This window comes from Passer domesticus, chromosome 4, assembly GCF_036417665.1.
Source record: "Passer domesticus isolate bPasDom1 chromosome 4, bPasDom1.hap1, whole genome shotgun sequence".
Lineage (NCBI taxonomy): Eukaryota > Metazoa > Chordata > Aves > Passeriformes > Passeridae > Passer > Passer domesticus.
Genome location: NC_087477.1, coordinates 31,074,398 through 31,092,319, shown reverse-complemented (window position 1 = coordinate 31,092,319; position 17,922 = coordinate 31,074,398). Strand labels below are relative to the sequence as shown.

The 17,922-nt window shown below is 44.4% G+C and overlaps 1 protein-coding gene across 4 annotated transcripts in view; it reads left to right on the top strand.

Annotated features, from left to right (window-relative positions):
- Window positions 1-15,971, top strand: part of GPRIN3 (GPRIN family member 3) — a 32,920-nt gene extending 16,949 nt beyond the window's left edge. For 3 of the 4 annotated variants that reach the window (XM_064416925.1, XM_064416926.1, XM_064416928.1), the window contains exon 2: window positions 7,280-15,971. In XM_064416925.1, the coding sequence (XP_064272995.1) occupies window positions 7,372-9,753 (2,382 nt within the window). In that variant the 5' untranslated portion in view covers window positions 7,280-7,371 and the 3' untranslated portion in view covers window positions 9,754-15,971. Of the gene's footprint in view, window positions 1-104; window positions 224-7,279 lie in introns of those variants that run through there. The other variant, XM_064416927.1, reaches the window with a different exon arrangement.
- The last annotated feature ends 1,951 nt before the right edge of the window (window positions 15,972-17,922 follow it).

Below are 17,922 nucleotides of genomic sequence, written 5' to 3'. Positions count from 1 at the left end.
TGCTTTCATCCCTAAAGATGATCACTCTGCTTTATGAAGTCATGTTGGCATTGCTGGGTAGGAAAAACACATTTGTTGTTGGTCACTGCTAAATTGCTCTCACAAAAAGCTCACGAAGGGCTTTTGTTTGTCAGCTGTCAACATTCAAATGCAGTCAGCTGCATGATATGCATTAATGAAGGGTTAGATTTCGCCATGCTTTGTCAGAAAGATAGCAGGATAGGTAAGGAGCAAAATTCCCATTGGTTGTTAGAAATTCTATTACTTTTGACACCAAATACAGAAGTGGTTTTTGAGAGGTCCATGTGACCTTCCTGTTCACATTCCTCAAAAACCACACCTTGTTTTTAGGCAATAGTAAGCTGAAGAAAAATAAGCAGTGGCAGTGAGCTATGTGGAGTGAAGTCACCTGCCTGATGTGGACACCAGGTTGCTGGTTTCCTCTCGTGTGCCTGTGTCAGGAGTGTGCATGCAGACTTCCTCCTGAAACATGGCTTACCCTTCAAGTCAGGCTGCATTTCCTTAAAAATTACTTCCAGGGTCAGCCACTGGAATAAGGAAAAACTGCCGATAAATAATGAGGCTAAACATAATAACATGCAATTAAACAAAAAAGTGTATGTCCTTATGGGTTTTGCCCATGTGTTGTTTCCCCTCCAGGGTGGCCCAGGATACGAGGTAGGAATATCGCTGTAGCTTATGCAACTGTTACAGCTGGCTGCCAGTCGGTGTAGTTGTTGTTTGATTTAGCTGTTTTCATAAAGCCATTTATCCTTCCCTTTCACCTTGGAGGAGAAAGACTGATGGTCTCTTTGCGGTGCTCTGCAGCGAGCCCAGAGTTCAGCAGGGGCTTTTGCGTGCTTACTTACATGCCTCACGGATGAGAGCCTTTCTTTTGGGTGCTGTAGCCCTGGGAGGAGGTGTGCAGGGAGAGAGCCTGGCTTTGCAGCCCTGCTGCTGCCCAAGGGCCCTGTCTGCAGCAGGGAGCATGCTTGGGAGGACGAGCTGAGCAGGCAGGTAGAGGGGCAGGATGGTACAGGAGGAGAGTGTGGAGGGGATGGACATTCAGGCTCTCATCCAGCCCTCCCCTGGTTCCTTCTCATGCCACCCTCCTCTGATGATGTGTGAGGCTCTCTGGAGAGATTCTAGAGGATGCAGTTATGTGAGGATCTGAGCTTCTCCTGGAAAAGGTTTTTAATCTGTGCAAAAGGAGTGAACTTTGAAGGCTCAAAACTTCAATGGCAGCAGATGATACCACAATTCTTAATTTAAACCAGGATTTTCAATCTCAAATGTTGTCTCCTAGCAATCTTCTTGATACTGTGTTTCCTATCACTTCAAAATACTGTTTTTTCTTGCTTTAAAGTGTTGGAGTGCAAGGCAAACCCATTTTCTTTCTGGAAATGTGGAAGAATTCTGCTAAACCGTGTTGCACCTGTAAATCCATAACCACTTGATTCTTCCTCCCACACAAACGGGATGCTCTTGCAGCACATCTGCAGCACAAAGCAGCCTGTTGCCTTTGGCCATGGCCAGAGGCCAGTGACATTTTCAGCAGGGGCAGCCCAGCTTTTGGGGTTGAGTTGCGTCGTAGCACTGCTGACATTGCAGGGGCTCCTGCCAGGGCCCCATCAGCAGGTGCCAGAGCTGGATGTGGGGGATGCTGCTTGTCTCCTGGCCAGGGCAAGATGGGTGCTGCCCACAGGGAACAGATGGGACACAGGCTGGAACATCCTGTCTCGGAGCAGAGCTGTGTTTCCTTTTAGATGGACATCTTTCTAATTGTAGGGTAACTGCCAGCAGGACGATAGAGCTGAATCATGGTTGATCACCACACAGTTTTTATTCTCTGTGCCTGCCTATTAAAAGCTGATTGCAGATATTCTCACACATCTGTCCCTGAGTGACTGCTGAGGTATCCATATGTGCCTGGAGTGCTTTGAAATGTTGGGGCAATGTCCTGCTCAGGGCTCTTGGCAGGATGTACTTAAGGTTTGCCAGAAGCTGAGACACATGCAGGAAGGTGCAAAGCAGTTTGCTTTGCTTTGTATTAGTTCCAGAGGCCACTGTACCATTTGTAGGACTGGCTTTACACATTTTATCATCTGTAGGTTGCGGGCAGCAGGTTAAGATGAGCTTTGCCCTTCCAAATGGGAGTTCCCATGCTCTGCACTCTGCAGATGCAATGGCAGAGAGATGCATGATGGGAGGAGTCAACAACCAGAAAAATGCATTTCTTCAGCGTGTACAAATAATGCTAGATAAATCTTCAGTAGGTGTCAGGCTGATTGGCAGCCATCTCTTTTTGGCTGAAAATGGTAGTACATCCTGCCCTTGATTTTCACATGATTTTTCTCAGTTTACTACCATTACAAAGCAAGGATGAGCACTGAGCCTCTGTTTTTGTGTTTGGACTTACTTCCTATTTTTGCCTCTCCCGTTTCCATTTTTCATTGTGTCATGACACCTTTCTGAGCAAACGTGATAGACATCACTGGTTGTGTGTCAGCATCCAGCAGGAAGAGCTCTGAGGTCTGGTGAGGAGTCTTGGCTGGATCTGGTTTCTCTTCAGGGCTGTCCATGTGGCTCAGCTGGTAGTTCCAGCTGATTTGGTGTTGTGGTGTGAGTACAATCACCCACTTTGCTTAATGTCTGCACAGAGGGTGCTGCAGCTCAGTCCCACTCTCTGCCTGTCTTCTGGCACAGGATCCTCCTTTGTCTGCAGGTCTGACCTGCAATAACATGTGCATTCCTGAGGTGTAGAAGGGGAACTGGGAACACCCTCTGCTTGAAATGCCAGCCCTGTCTCTGGTGGGAATCACAGGTGTCCAAGGTACCTGTGGGCATCCCCACCACCTCTTCCCTCCTTGTCATCACAGTGGATAATTTGTCTCCTGTCAGCATTCCACAACACACCAAAAGATGGAAGCTTTGCATCTGGTATCTTACCTCTTATGTGTTTTAATGGATGTGTCCTTGTTCTGTGCTGTCTTTCATTTGTAGTGCCAGTCTTTTTGATCCCATAGACAATTAGGAGAAAATGGCCCATAAAGCAAATCTTTCACAAAACCCAGGATAACAAACACCCTTTGACATTGAAAAGAGGGTAAAAAACCCACTGCCTGCAGAACTAGAAGGATGTCTGCCTATTTAAAATTTAAAGAAATGTGCTTTATTTTCTGTGTATTTAGTGGTCTGATATGAGTTCAAGTGAGCCATTGTCTTTTTCCTCAGATCAGAAAATGAGAACAGAGACTGAATTCCCACTTCAGCAGATGTTTATCTCTGTTCTTAACCGATGTGGCTATATAATGATTTTTTGTGATGATCTGAGAGATCTTGTAAGATTAGAACTATTAAGAGCAAGTGTTCAGCTCTTTGCAGAGACAAGGTTGAAGAGAGGGCTCAAAGAGTACGGGACTCAAGGAATGGAAAGGTGATGAGAATCCGGAATTGGGAAAGGGGTGCCTGATTCATTTGGGAGCTGCTTTTTAGTTGGTTTGATGGTTCAGGGTAGGTGGAGATTGCTGGAAATCTTATTTGTGCTTTTGCAGATTTTCAGATTTCTTCCAGAGGGAATGAAAGTCAGAATCTTATGTAGGAATTTCCTGAAAATGTATTGGTTTGTATTATGAAACATGCAGAATTTCTGGTTTTGTTGAGTTTCTCATAAGAAGCAAGAGTTTAAAAAAAAAAAAAAAAACTTACAGGTTTTTTTAGTATTTTGCTGCTTATCTTGCTGCCTTTCATAACCCAAATACCATTTCTTTAGCCCGTGTGTTATTTTGTTTTATCCAACACTCCATATTATGAACCATTATGCTGTTAACACTTGCAGTGTTGTTTTATATGATGGGGGTTGGTTATTACTGAAATAGATAGGAGTTTCTTTACATTGTCAGCATTGAGTTGCCTGGAAACTTCATGGAATTTGAGGGTTTTGGGGCTTTTTAACAGCACATGAAAAAAACCTACTCAGTTACAAGCGTCTGTGAAGGTCTGCAGGCCATGCAGGGACACTCCCAGACCATTTAAACCAAACACAGACTTTGCCAAAGTTAGAAACCTCTTGTTGCTAAAGGTCCAGAACAATGCTTTGTTGAGATGAGAATGACGCAGTCAGGCAGGTTAATTTGATCTGCAAGAATAAGGATAAGAATTCTGTTGGTGTAGCAAATCTGTTCTTATTACTAAAAATTGATTTTGACCTTTGTAGAGATACTAATTTCACCTCCTGTTAAAAGAAAATTTTGGATGATTGCTCCATGTCTGGCATACAAGACTTGAAAAATTCATCAGCGATCTTGATTTGTTTTGACGTGTTTTTTGGCCTTCTACTGAGTTTTGTATTTCTGTTTTTCCTAAGTATTTGCTTGCAGGCAATGTTGTTTGTTTGTTTGCATCCTCACTGTCTTGGCAGTTGAGTAGCATTGCCCACAGGTCCCAACATTGTTCTTAATTCCTATATAACAGGACTCAAATAATAAAAATAAGACAATAATCATAAATAAAATTCTAATAATACAAATGCCTTTCCAATTCTGTAATCTGTAGGGCATCCTTGCTGCTCTCTTTCATGAGACTTTGCTTTTTTTCTGATTTTTATTAATTCTTAAGTTAGAATATTTTCTTAAGTTACCATGCTTATTTAGGCTACTTCAGTGCCTTTGGCTCCTGTCATTAGAATGGTTTAGTGACAGTCCAGAAAATACTTCCCATGACTTTGACAAAAAAAAGTCTTTATAGAAATCTTATGCTCATAAATTTATATGCAGAGTCATTCCAGGCAGAAGAATGATCCACCCTCCAACCCATATGCAAGGGTCAGGCAAAATGTCTGTACTATGTTCAGTTGTCCCACACCTGAGGATAGGTCCAGGTAGGTTTTCTGGGGGCAATTTCTTCTGTTGATGTTGTATGTCAAGGACTGGTAGCAAAATCTCTTTGAATTACTATATGAGGCAGACATTCAACTGTATGTTTCAGGTGATTCTAGTCAAGAGCCACTAAACAGATAAGGAGAATTCATGCAGAATTCAGACCAGAACTAATTCATTTAATTGAAAAATTAAGAATCACTGCCGTGTTGAGTGGGTATGAGTTAAAAGATAATGCTCCTGTATGCAGATTGCCTTGCCCAGGTTTTGTATAGTGAAGAATCAAACAGATTTTCTCTGAAATCTTTATTTCTTCTGACTGTGTTTGCTCATTAGTACCTCTCACCAAAAAATGGGGATTGATTTTGTTCCATTATTTGCTTAATTTTTCTTAAATAAACTCTGGATCCAGAATTAAGGAAAAAAGATATCTGACCTGCCCAGTTGTATGAACTGGTTTGGTTTGCAGAGATATTTGGAAAAGGAAAGAAGAGAGTAACAGAATTTAGTCCAGTGGATACCCAAAGCCATCTGTTCCTCTCCTCGCAGCCCTTCAATGTTTATAGCACAACAGAGTGAACGTGGAAGGTCTGTCCTTCCTTCAGGACTATATTGGCTGTCCTTAAAGTGAGAACAAAATGCAGGCAAGACATGTGGGCAGCCACAAACTTCCATTGGTTTGCCGCCTGGTTTACATACTCAGTACTTCCCAAAAAGCTTGGCCATCCCTACCCCTCCTGGAAAGCCGTCGTGGGGTGATGCTGGGCTGCTGCCACAGAGTGCAGCTAAGGAATTTGGGATCCTTTAGGGGCAGGATTACTGTTTCTCAGGGCTGGCTTAACCTAGGAGCCTGTGTCTCTGTGGTTGGACAGAGCCCAAAGAGGCAGTATAAAAGTAATAAATTTTTAATACCTGGAAGACAGAAAGCTTAATGAATAAATAATAAGTTGCAGCACTTTCTTTTTCTTAGAAAAAGTTGACTGGCTGTATTTTCTAAAATTTTCCTTCATTTAGCATTTTTTCTCCTGTTGCTCTTTTAAAGTATCCTAAGGTGCTGAAATTTGGGACTGATTTTACAGGAACTAAGGAAGTTATACCACTGCCATCCAGGATGAAAAAAGGAGAGTAGAGATTTTTCTGAAGAGAAATTTTGTTGATTTTTCTAGTGGGTAGGGAGGGTCTGGAACAGCTGAGTGACTGCTCCACTGCTTCCAGCATCATCTCCCTAGTAATGTAGCAAGGGAGATCCTGCTGTGTGCAGAGACAAGAGCACACAAAGAGGTACAGCAGTGTTCTTGTCATCAGGTTAACAAAACTTGAGTGTCTCCCTGGTCTCACACCTGTGTTTTGCTGGCAGCATAAGCCATTGAAAGTTTTTTTAACAAACACAGATAGCTTGCAGATTAAAAGAAGAGTGGGTGGGATTTTATCACTGGCCACCACCACTGTGCTGACATGGATCCCATCCTTGATCTCCAGCAGTGTCCAGGCTAAGTCCTTTGGAAAGTCAGCAAACACATTTGGAGATCACCTCCAGTTTGAAGGGATGGTTTCTCTGCAGTCCTGGCATGATTCCAACCTGGATTACTCTGTTCTACCTGCTTAAAATCCCTCCCCCACATTTCCCTGGGTATGTCATGAACCCCTCCTGTTCTGCAGTGCTGCAATGTTCCCCTTTCAATTTCATACCACCTACCTGTAAATTGATTTTGAGGTCATCTCTACCCCCATTTATTAGTCAAGCTGGCTTCCTTATAGTTATTTCAAAGGATCTCAATGTGGCAGCAGTAAGTATGTGCACAGCCCTGGTGGGCAGTACCTCCTCTTGGTTTCTATCTGCCTCACCCAGCAGGCTGTGATCCCTCTATATTCCTTTTACCAGTGAGGTTTTGGTTCATCCACATTAGTCTGAATTGACCTGTTGCTCCCTGTGACCATGTCCTTGAGAAGAAGGGGGAACTGGTGCTCACTGAAGATGTGGAATCCACGCAAACCTAGGGATCTGTTCTGCACATAGACATTTCCTTCCACAGGTGGCTTGCTAGGGAATATTATCACAGGGATTTATTTTGTGACTCAAACTTCCATGCAAAGTGTGTACCTCTTCTTTCATTTCATATTTCTTTTTTTTTCCTTCCTCTTGACATGTCAATGTTTTCATTAATGTATCAACAGCACAGAAGCTGTTGTTGCTTTGTCCCTAGTATTGTTTTCTCCATCCCAGCCTGAGAATTGGGAGGTCCTTGATATCTGTGTCTTTTTTGTGACTTTCAGGCAGAATTGGGTGCTTCACTTCCCCCCCTGCCTGCAAGTGTTTCTCTTCACACTGTAAAATCCATTAGTTATGGGTACTTTTTCCTTAAATCTGACTGCTGCTAACTCTGTGTTTGTTTCATTAACAGATTAGCTTCACAGGAAACCTGTCGTCGACAGCCTGCCCAGTGAGAAAACTCCAAGGAGAAGCTGAGGACAAACATCATCTTGAAGACGGTCCATGGGGACTGTACCAGATCCTCTGAGGTCTGCCAAGCTGTCCCTGGTCTCACCTTCAGCAGAGGAGGAGCAGCTGGGAGACCTGCAGCCTGCTAAGCACCAGCCCCAAGCCCCCGGCGGCGAGAGGGCCAGCAATGGCTTCCCGTGTGCGCCCTCCAGCTCCGCTGGGCTTTGCTTCTCCGACCTGACCTGCACAGGTGCTGCCAGCACGCAGAGGTGTGAGCAGTGCCACACAGATGATGACAGCCAGCAGGAAGCCTTTTCTCCCAGGCTGGCCAGCACAGCTGCAGAGGGGCATCCTGCAGATGTAAAGCCTGCTGGTTGTTCCCAGCCAGCCGGCATCCCGGCACCAGCAGTGCCAGCCCTTGCTGCCGCAGCAGCCCTCTCGGTGGGGCAGGGGCCAGAGATGATGCCAGCCCCCCAGAGCTCCCGGCAGTTTGTGCAAGGCAGCCAGGCCAAAACGAGCTCCCTGACACAGATAGATGACTCTGCCTTGAAACCTCAAGGAACTGATGATCAGCCAGCGCTTGAAGTGTTAAATTATTCTTCCCCGGGTGATCCTGTCGGGGCTAATCAATTCTGTCATACTTCTCAGGCAAACCTTCTGCAAAGAGGGGAAAAAGACAGGGAGGCAGAGAAAAATGGTTCTGCTGTGTGTCAGTCAGCCCTGGCGGCAGGGCAGACTGAAGCTGACCCGGGGAGAGACTCGCAGACCAGTCTGGAGGCAAAGGACGGGACTGCAGACACGCCGCAGTTGCATCCCCCAGATAAAACTGAAGCGGTGCAGAGCAGCGAGGCACCAGCCCAGTCTGGCCACGGGAGTCCCCATCCTGTACATAACCTGGGCTCCATGCCTGGGAGTCCAAACCCCACCCAGCTCTCCAAATTCAGAGAAACAGGTACAATGACAGCTCAGCCAGAGAGCGGCCCTTTTACTCAGGAAGCTGTAAGCAGGACATGGCGGGATGCTGAGGTTCAGGCCGTGGCTACTGTGGAGAGCAAATCAGCTTCCACCAGTCCCAGCATCTTTGCTTCCTTCTTAAAAGGGAATTCTCCTCCAGAGGAGAAGGAAGAACTGCACATTATTTACCAAGGAGGTATGGGGCTGAGCCAGGCTGCACTTGCTGACAGTTTATCCTCACAACAAAAGTTTCCATGTTCCCCTGGTATCACATCAAAATCGACTGTTGTGGCTGTGACTGCTTCAGCCCAAACCCAGCCTGTCAAACTGCCCGGGGTCCCACCCGATGTGGCATCTCCAGTATCAGCAGATAATGCAAAATCTGTTCTCCCCTGCTCCCCTGCAGCTGTTTCCTCTCAAGGAACATCTGTGGGTAATGCTGAAATGAGCAGTGCAGCCCGTGATGTCAAGGACGCTGCTCAGCTGCCAAAGGATGCTCCAGTCCAACCAAAGCCCATCCCAGCTGAGCAGCTTGGAGTTGACTCCAGTAATCAAACTCCATCACAGTCCGGGACTTGTGTTGGTGAGCCAAGCACCACTTCCACAGATGCTGTCCCAGGAACCCAGGACAATGCGCGAGATCTCATCCCTCATGCAGGAAGCAGCCAGTCACCTTTACTCTCTGGCAAGGACAGTGAAGCCAAGCAGAAGGAGGTCCTGAGCAGCTCTGAGCAAAAGCCTGTGCAAAGCAAGGGTGGGAGTCAAGGGCAGGCCAGTCCTAGTCAATCTGTGGTCAAACCAAAGGAAGAAAACTTGGTGGTGCTTGATCCTAAAGGAGGGCTGAATGTTAGCAGCCAGCCTGCCGTTGTCCGTGCAAAGGCGTGCCCACAGGATGCAGGTGAAAAGGAGAGCAAAAGCCACGGAGACAGCGACCAGTCTCAGGTGGCTGGTGGCCAGAACCTGCAGGCAGGACTGACGCCCGAGCTGAGTGTGAGTCCTGCAAGTCTTGCCCCTCCCATGACAGCATCAGCAGCTCCCCAGCAGCAGGGCCTCCAGGCCAGGCAGTCCGGACACGAGTTCCACACTGCAGTCATTCCTGCTTCCTCTCAGGCTGTGCCAAACCTGGGGGAGAACAAAAAGCATTCTACCCCAGCCATGGAGGCGAAAGTACAGGTGAAGCAGTCCAAACATGTCAGGGATGTTGTTTGGGATGAGCAAGGAATGACGTGGGAGGTTTATGGTGCTTCCCTCGATCCAGAATCCTTGGGAATTGCCATCCAGAACCACTTACAGAGACAAATACGGGAACACGAGAAACTGATCCGGGCCCAGAACAGTCAGACCCGGAAATCCATTTCCTCAGATACATCCTCAAATAAAAAACTAAAAGGGAGGCAGCACAACATGTTCCAGTCCATGCTGCAGAATTTTAGGCGTCCTAATTGCTGCGTCCGACCTGCTCCTTCTTCTGTGTTAGACTGACATGGTTTGCAGGGCTGCCTAAATACCTGTGGTGGTGGAGAGAATCCCTCCCCGCAAGTCCTGCTGTTTGGTTGTGTAACTGGGGTTGTGATGCAACAGTGGAAAATTATTTCCCTTTGTTTTCTGACTAGCCACATGCTCCATCCTGCCATTATTATTGTCACAGCTGGTGTATTTCCACGTTATGCCCCAACCTTGACTGCTGTCAGATGAAAAGTTAGGCACTTAGCAAAAGCACAAATTTCAATTGCCACCTTGCTGCAGGGAGAGCAGCACCTTCTGATAAAGCAGGAAGCGGAGGGATTGTCAGAATTATGGGAATTAATTTATGTGCATTATGAGGTCTTACTAAAAAGGGTGGACTGAGGGAGGTGGAATTAAGGTTCAACAGCTGTAAAGACCTAACACGAGACAGCTTTCCTAGTTGTAAGTTACCTGTGCTGAGGCAAGTCCATGAACAGGCTATGGACACTGATCACTGAGCAGCCTCTCTTCTGTTGATACTGTGGGCCGCCAGTCTCAGGGAGCCCGGTCTTCCCCTCCTGTTGAAATGCAGAACCAGGCAAAGAATGAGGATCAAGACTGAAGGATTCTCTCTTTGGGAGAAGCTGAGTCAGTGGGATGTTGATGGCCAGAAGGGGAGGTGAGAGAGATGCTTTTTGCCCCCTGCAGTGGCCACTCCTGAGGTGTAAGCCGTCGAGGCACGGGAGAGCGCGTCCGTAGATGGACCTGCAGCCAGCAGGATGGTGCCCAGCCTTTCTCTGGTACTCCTGCCAAGTCTTTAAAAACCAGGGAGCTGCTCTGCCTCCTCAGGCGGGGTGGGCAGCCCCTGCTCCCAGCCTCCCATGGCACTGAGCACCTCTGTTCTAAGTCACTCTTTAAAGTGATGTGGATCTTTCTTCTCTCTCCAGAGATGCACAGTAATGTTTTCCCATAGCAGCAGGCTTTCCTGTGCATTGGGGTCCATGAGCCTCTATGTCTAGTATGTTACACTGATTTGTTTTTCCCTTTTAAGTTCTTAGCCAACTCTGTTGTTTTTTTCAGTATTTTGGTGCTTTTCATGCTGCCTTTCATAACCCAAATACCATTTATTTAGCTTATGTGTTATTTTGTTTTACTTAACACTCTATATTATGAACCATTATACTGTTAACTTGAAAAATTTGCAGCAGTACTGAAATCTTGAGACAATCTTTGCTGTATTTCTGAACTTAGTTATAGAAACTGCTAATAAAAGGTAGCTTAGTGACTGTTTCTCCAGAAGTATGATATACAATAATGTCTCAAATATATGTTGGTCTCATTTCTCAATAATATTTTTCAACTTGGGAAATGTATTTCCCAGTAGCTTTGTATTTTGTCCACTAGAGTTCATTACGGGAGGCTGGGGAACTCCTGCAGTTTGTAGAAAATATAGTTATCAATCCTGCAAAGCACTGATGATTTGGATATTGTAATCCTGCAGAGTACTAGAGTTAAATAGGAGATACTTTTAGTCCATTAAAGATTTTTCATGAATCATAATGATAATTTATTTCTGTCTCTAGTACCACACACCTGACTTACTTTGTAGATCTTACTCTTACAATTTACTCTAAATCTTACAGGTTTACACCGTGTAAATGAGTATTAGTATATTTTTTTCTTTTTTTTTTTTGTGAAGTGAATATGAAGTGGTCCCCAGTTATTTAGGAGGCCAGACTTCTTGAGTATATCAACTGCCAAACCTTCATAGTAGCTGTCTGGGGGCAATTTTTCCCCAGCAGAAAAGTAAAATACTGTAAGATACAACATTTTAACCCGGTGCAATGAAAAGTGTTGCCCCTAAACAGAGTACTGAATTGACTCCTAGATTTCCTCAGATATATACCAGAGGGCTTTATGTCATGTCTTTGTTCAATTTCTATATGTTATTTCAAGTCTTCTCCTACTTGTGGTGCTGAGTTTTTAATTCTGAAACACCACATTAGAGAGTGTCTTCCCACCTCTGCCTACTGGGAAGGAAGTCTCCAACCTTTTTTCTGTTAGTACTGCTGTTTCCACCCCCTCCCTAGCAGTGTCTGAGATGTGAGTTTCATGTGAAATTCTGTGTGGGATTAATATTGACAGAATCATTAGGTCAGGTTAGTCGACAAGTTCAGTGTCTCTTCCCACATTGTGTCTGTGTCAGCCCTGACAAGGTTCCCCGAGTTGCCTGCAGTTCTTGCTGTGTCCTGTCCAGGTCCAAGGCTCTGTGCTGCTCCTTTTGCCTCCGTTCTGCCCCTTCCCTTGGTAGCTGCTGCCCAGCCTGTCTTCCTGTGTAGCCGTGTCCCTTGGCTCAGCTCATCCCCTTCTGCGTTCCCCTTGCTGTAGCTGTGAGCCAGCTTATTCTGAACTGTCCCTTTACGAATATGCTCAGTCTGAATACACAAATGGATTGTCCTATTTTTTTTTCTTCCAGAGGAGAATAAACAGCTATCACTTATTCACTGATTTCCATGAATTTTATCCTTTAGTGTCAGCTCTGCAAAATATTTCTAGGGTATGGGTATGAGTTGCTCTATTGAGACCAAATTAGGCTTGGCAATGAATGAGCAGGATGCTGGGGCAGCACTGGACTTACTGCTTCTTTGCAAGGAATGAGAGATCTCCCCTGGTTCCTTGCATCTTCTTTCACCTGTGAGTCTTCAGTAGCTGGTCCACCTTCCCTTCCCCACACCAAAGGACCTTTCTTCTAGGAAGATTTCACCAGTGCATTCGTGCTACAAAGCGCCGATGGACAAGTTCCTGAGTGGATGCACCTGAACAACTGCATGGGCATAACTGAAACAAAATGTAATGCTCAGCCTGTTTTCTGTGCAAATATGAGTGCAAAGGTGCAAATTGTCCATGGCACTGTCTGGTGGCTGCAGAAGTCCTGCAGATGTGTGTTGGAAGCCAAGCAATAAAGTGCCAAAGGCCAACACATAAAAATGAGTCGATAATCACCAGCACATCTCATGGAAAATATTTTAGGTTTTGACTGTGCCTTGCTGGGGCAGACTGTAGGCAACCTGCTAGTTTGACACTGGTGATTGTATGCTCCTGCATACAATGTTTGGTGACAATGTGAATCCTCACTGACGACACATCTTTCACCAACAGCAGAAGAACCACGTTGGGGGTAGCAATTAGCAAATATGCATTTCAGTGTGCTTATAGCAGCCAAGAAAGGCTGTTCTTTGTGTCGTGTCAGTCTCGAAAATGCACTTAGAGTAGTGATACAGCAGAGAGTAGGCGGAGATGATCCGTGTGCTACCACCCCTTTCTTTTTCTCTGCCCAATGACTCAGAATCACATTGCATTAGTTAGATGGGGAACAACCAAGGAAATCCATTTGGGCTAATAAAGAGAGGGCTCAGAACAGAAAATACTTTGTCATTCCCAAGAGTAAATCTATATTTAAAAAAAACTCCCAAACTTGTGTTGCAATCTAGCCCGCTGAAAGAACTCTTAATTTTTTTTATTTTTTTTTTTTCAAGATGAGAGATTTTGGGAAACAAGCTCTTTGTCAGGAAACCCTTCCCTGTCAGTTGCATCTTCTAGGAAGGTCGATGTAGCAAGAACCATTAATAAAAGCAGTGAATAAAAATGGAAGATTTACTTCTATTTTCACTTAGGGGGCTTTCCACTAGATGGCCCCTAGATCCAAAAATGAGAATAAGCACATTTCAGTGTTGCCAATACAGTACCTGCGTTGAAGGAGCATCTCATTGCAGGCAATTTGCAATATAGTCTTGGATTTCATGTGAGCTGTGATATCTGTCTGTGTGCACTTGGTTGGGATCTGCCAATCAGCTTTGTGTTGTTTGGGCTCAAGTGCTGAAGTTCTGCTTCATTTCTGCTGACTTGGTTTGGAAAAGAGTGGGGAAAGAGCTGAAGGGACAAGAAGGGGCAATATCTCTCTTCTCCATTTCAGGAGAAGAAAACATTCTTTTGAATACAGAAGAAGAAACTGCTGAGAAACATGGGGAGGGAAGTACTAAAACAGAAGTAAAATAAAGTTGGTGTAGGTGCTTCACAATGAATTCCCATTTTTATGTCTGTTTTGCCCACGTGTTTTCTGACCTCGCATATTTTTTTATTTGTTGGCATCCCCTGTATTTTAGGAAAATTAGTATTTCCAAAGGCTGTATATTTATATTTGCTACTGTTGCTATTATTTATATTTGCTAGTATTTATAGATATATCCAAATAGGATTCAACAAAACCTCTAAGCAGTCAACCTGTTTGTTACTGCCACTAAAACATAAGAGCTTGTAAAATGCTTGTAAAAGAAGTATATGGAAGAGATTCAAAAAACTGAATATATGCTCTGAAGCTAGCACTAGCTTTTCTCTTAAGTTTCATTACTGTGTTGAAGTGTTAGAGGTGTAAATCCAAATGAAAATCAGTGTTGATGAGGAATTCAAATTGGCTGCTGCTAGTTTTCAGTTTGGAAACATCATGGAATGTACCATACCAGTGTTTCATTAGTTAGCTCAGTATATGCAAGGTTTGTATGAAAGTAGAAATTTTTATTATTAGCTCCATTATCTTGTTGTGTCTCTATCCTTCCCTATCTTTTAAAAATTAATGCAAAATGCTACCACAACAGAGTTACTTTTGCACACAGCTTGTGGGATTGGCTGCTCTGAATGACAGACAACTGATTGTCAGACTCTGTGGGCTTAGAAAATTAAGGGCTGTGTTCTGAGAGAAACTCTTCCCTCCTTTTCCCTAACTCCCTGTTTCAGTAACCAATCTCTGCTAGTTTATTTTTTGGTGTCTCTGTGATGCCTGTATGAGTTGTCAGTATTTTCAGTTGTCCCAAATACTGCACACTATGAAATATCTCTGGTGCCATTGGATGCTGTGGTGTGACCTGAAGGTTAAATCCTGTAACTTGAACTGGCTTCAATATTCTTTTAGGGGTCTAAATTATCCCACTTGAGTCATTGTAGATGTTTAAAAGAAAGACTGAAGTATTACAGCTGAATTGAGCCAAACTGATTTTTTTTTTTTTAAACACTGAGATATACTGTTTTTTCTGCTTTGTGTTTTTCTGAGTAGCTCTTCCTTCCTAGAGTTTATAGTGTGGATTTTGCATCAAATCCCAGCAAAGAAGATTTTGCAAAGTGAAACCTACTTTTCATCATTCAGGCTTCTTTAAAGAAAAGTGATGTTATTAGTGAGCCAAATCACACAGAGAGGAAACATTTTTTCCTCTAGGAAAACTTCTGATGTAGGTAAGCTTATGTGTGTGTCCCTGTTTAAAAGGCAAGTACACGTGTGCAGGTCTCATGTATCACTCATGCTCTAATACATTTTTTTCCCTTTGCCCTTCTGATTGAATGCTGGAGGCTTAGCATTTTCCACAGCCTTGAGGCAAGTTTAAATCCTTCTCCTTCTCTGGTCTCTGAAAAGCAGACTGTGGGTGATAGGAAGTATTTGATCTCCTTGGCAGCAGAATCACATCAACTAATCCACATTTTAAATATGAGACCTTAAGTTTTTGTTAGCTTTCTACTAAGACTGACACTCCTTGGAGTAGAAATAAATGACAAATCTGCCTGAAAAGTCTCTAGCAGTTATCTGCTGCAGAATACGAGTGTCTCAGATATTTCTCAACAGCTCTGCTGTAAGAGGTGATCCTTCTGCTGGAGGGTCCTCATGACACTTCCCTTAGCTCCGTTCACAGTCAATAGTTTCAAGTACATCAGAAGCAAGTTGAGACAATGCCCTGAGGAATTTCCATAAAATGGGAGAGAACCATTTATGTGTTTGTGGCACCTAGAATCACTGAGTTGTGAAGTAAAGGTCTCAGTGACACTGAACAGTATTGGGAATTTCTGCCCAGAATTAAAGGTAGGGAGTGTATCTGAACTTTTAATTTCAAAATACTATGGCCGTGAGTCAGCCAGCATCAGAAGAAAACCAACTTGGAGGCTTCTAACAACAACTAATATTATTGTGGCTTTATTAATTTTATAGTTACACTAATTGAATGTGATGTACTGTACAAAATAAAGCTAGTCTTAGGCTACCAGGTGTACCATGGCATTCATTTGAGACATACCAACAAAAGTTTGCATGTGAAAAGTCTTAAAGTGATACTAAAGCAATGTTACCCACCTGACTGAGTCTCTTAGGAATTTAATGTTTTGCTGTTTCACATCTGGTTTCCATGCTGAGTACAATAAAATGAGCACTGTCTTAATTATTCTGGGTCTCTGTTTGTAGGCTGACATGGGAAAAGAAAGGACTTTTAAGGGTGAACATTCTGCCAGAATTTATGGATTATGTGTAGGTCAGAGAGCTGCAAAGGGCTTTCTGGATTCAGGCCTGAGATCTGGCACCTTGCAAAGCTCAGCCTGGTGGTGGAAGCTTCCATGTGCTGTCCCTGCCGGAGAAGAGACCTGTCTGCCTCCGTCTGTGTAAGCGCACTTGCCTTTGCACAGCTGCTCACGAGCACAGGCTTTTCTGCATCGGCTGCTGCTCTGCCCTTTGGCACCAATTCACTCAGCCTTTCAACAGCCCCCTGCCACAGAACCTCACATTACTCACCCAGCACAGCCACCCCTGAGCCCCGGTGGAAAAGGAGCGTTTTAACCCTGTCACTGCTGTGGCAGATGGTCACCACCACCCACCAGCATGCCTGCACACCACACACAAATCTGAGAGCATCAGCATCAGAGTAACTATTTTCCAGCCCCACAAAAGGGAAGTTTTGTCTCATAGTACAAAAGATCATAAGACAACAGATCATAGTAGTGTTTTGACTCAGTGCTGTTACAGATATGATATATCCATGTACCTACCTTCCAGAAGGCATCAGGACCCCACCTTGGCACACATTTTCCTATGATGAGAGGACAGGAGCAGAACAGACTGAGATAATACAGTTGCATGGTGCCTCTGCTACCAATGATATTCTGTCTGCTCACACTAAGCTGAAGTCTATTCCCAAAAATAGTTGTGTTTCTTTATTTGTGCCTTGTAGTTGTCAGAGTGCTTCCAATAATTGCCCAGTCCTTTGGGCAGTTGCAGAAGGTATTTTATTAATGAGCTTTGCTGGATTCCTTCTCATGTGGTTCAGGTTCCTGCATGCCAGTGCCTGCCAAGCACTGTCCCCAAGCTGCCAGAGTGGGGTCCTTCCCTGTGGCAGCTTGGTTCATTCAGCTGTGCTGCATTTGTCAAGGTCTCTTAGTAGTCAGGAAAGCTGAGGTCTCCTTTTTGTAATTCATCCTTGTAGCGTTGCTGCAGTAAGGAAAAAGCCTAAAGATCTCTCACCCTGAGGGGACTGACCCAGCAGAAAAAGGACTGGTGCAGAAAATAAGCTACCATCCTATCAAACCAGTGATGACCAGTGCACATTTTCTGGCTGATGCAGACTTTGTCATGTAACATGGCAGTCTCAGGGAGATGGTGCCTTCAAAAACAGGGAATAACTCTGGCTTCTTGTTCAAACACCAACTGATTTACTGAGGATGTGAGCTTTCCAAACAGCTGCACATGACATCCTGGGGTATCAGCTTCACCAAATCTGCTAGAGAAACCACCGTGCCCTTAGGGATACAATGCCATCAAAATCACTCTGTGACAGGTGTTTCCACTCACAGTAGGCAGTATTGTGAGGAAAAAGAAGATTTCCTCAGGAAATTTCAAATTACTCCATCCTATGAGAGCCATAAAATGACTAGTTTGGCTAGCCAATGTTTTAAAACATAGGCACTTAAATCTGCAACTGAGGCACTTAAAACTGCTACTCAGTATTTAAAGAAATAGGACCTCATTGGTGAGAAGTGTAGGGTGCTCTTGCCTCCTGTTAAGGTCAGGTCATGGAGACCTGTGGATGCTTGAAATGTTCACAAAGCAAGGCACTGTTGATGAGACACTCATATCCAGTGTGATAGTAGGTAACTCATTGTAGGCAGCTCTCAGTGGCAATGACAATCTGCAGAAAACGAATAGAAAGTTGCCAGAACAAATTAGGAAATGGTGATTGTATGGATGGTTAGCGGGACTGGGAAAGTGATCACTGCCCTGAACTCAGTGCTGGTGAGTGACTGCACCTTAAGTGCTGTGTTCAGTTCTGGGCTCATCACTTTAAAATGTCCATTGAGGTGCTGGAGCATGGCCAGAGAAAGGCAAGAAGCCTTGTGGAAGGT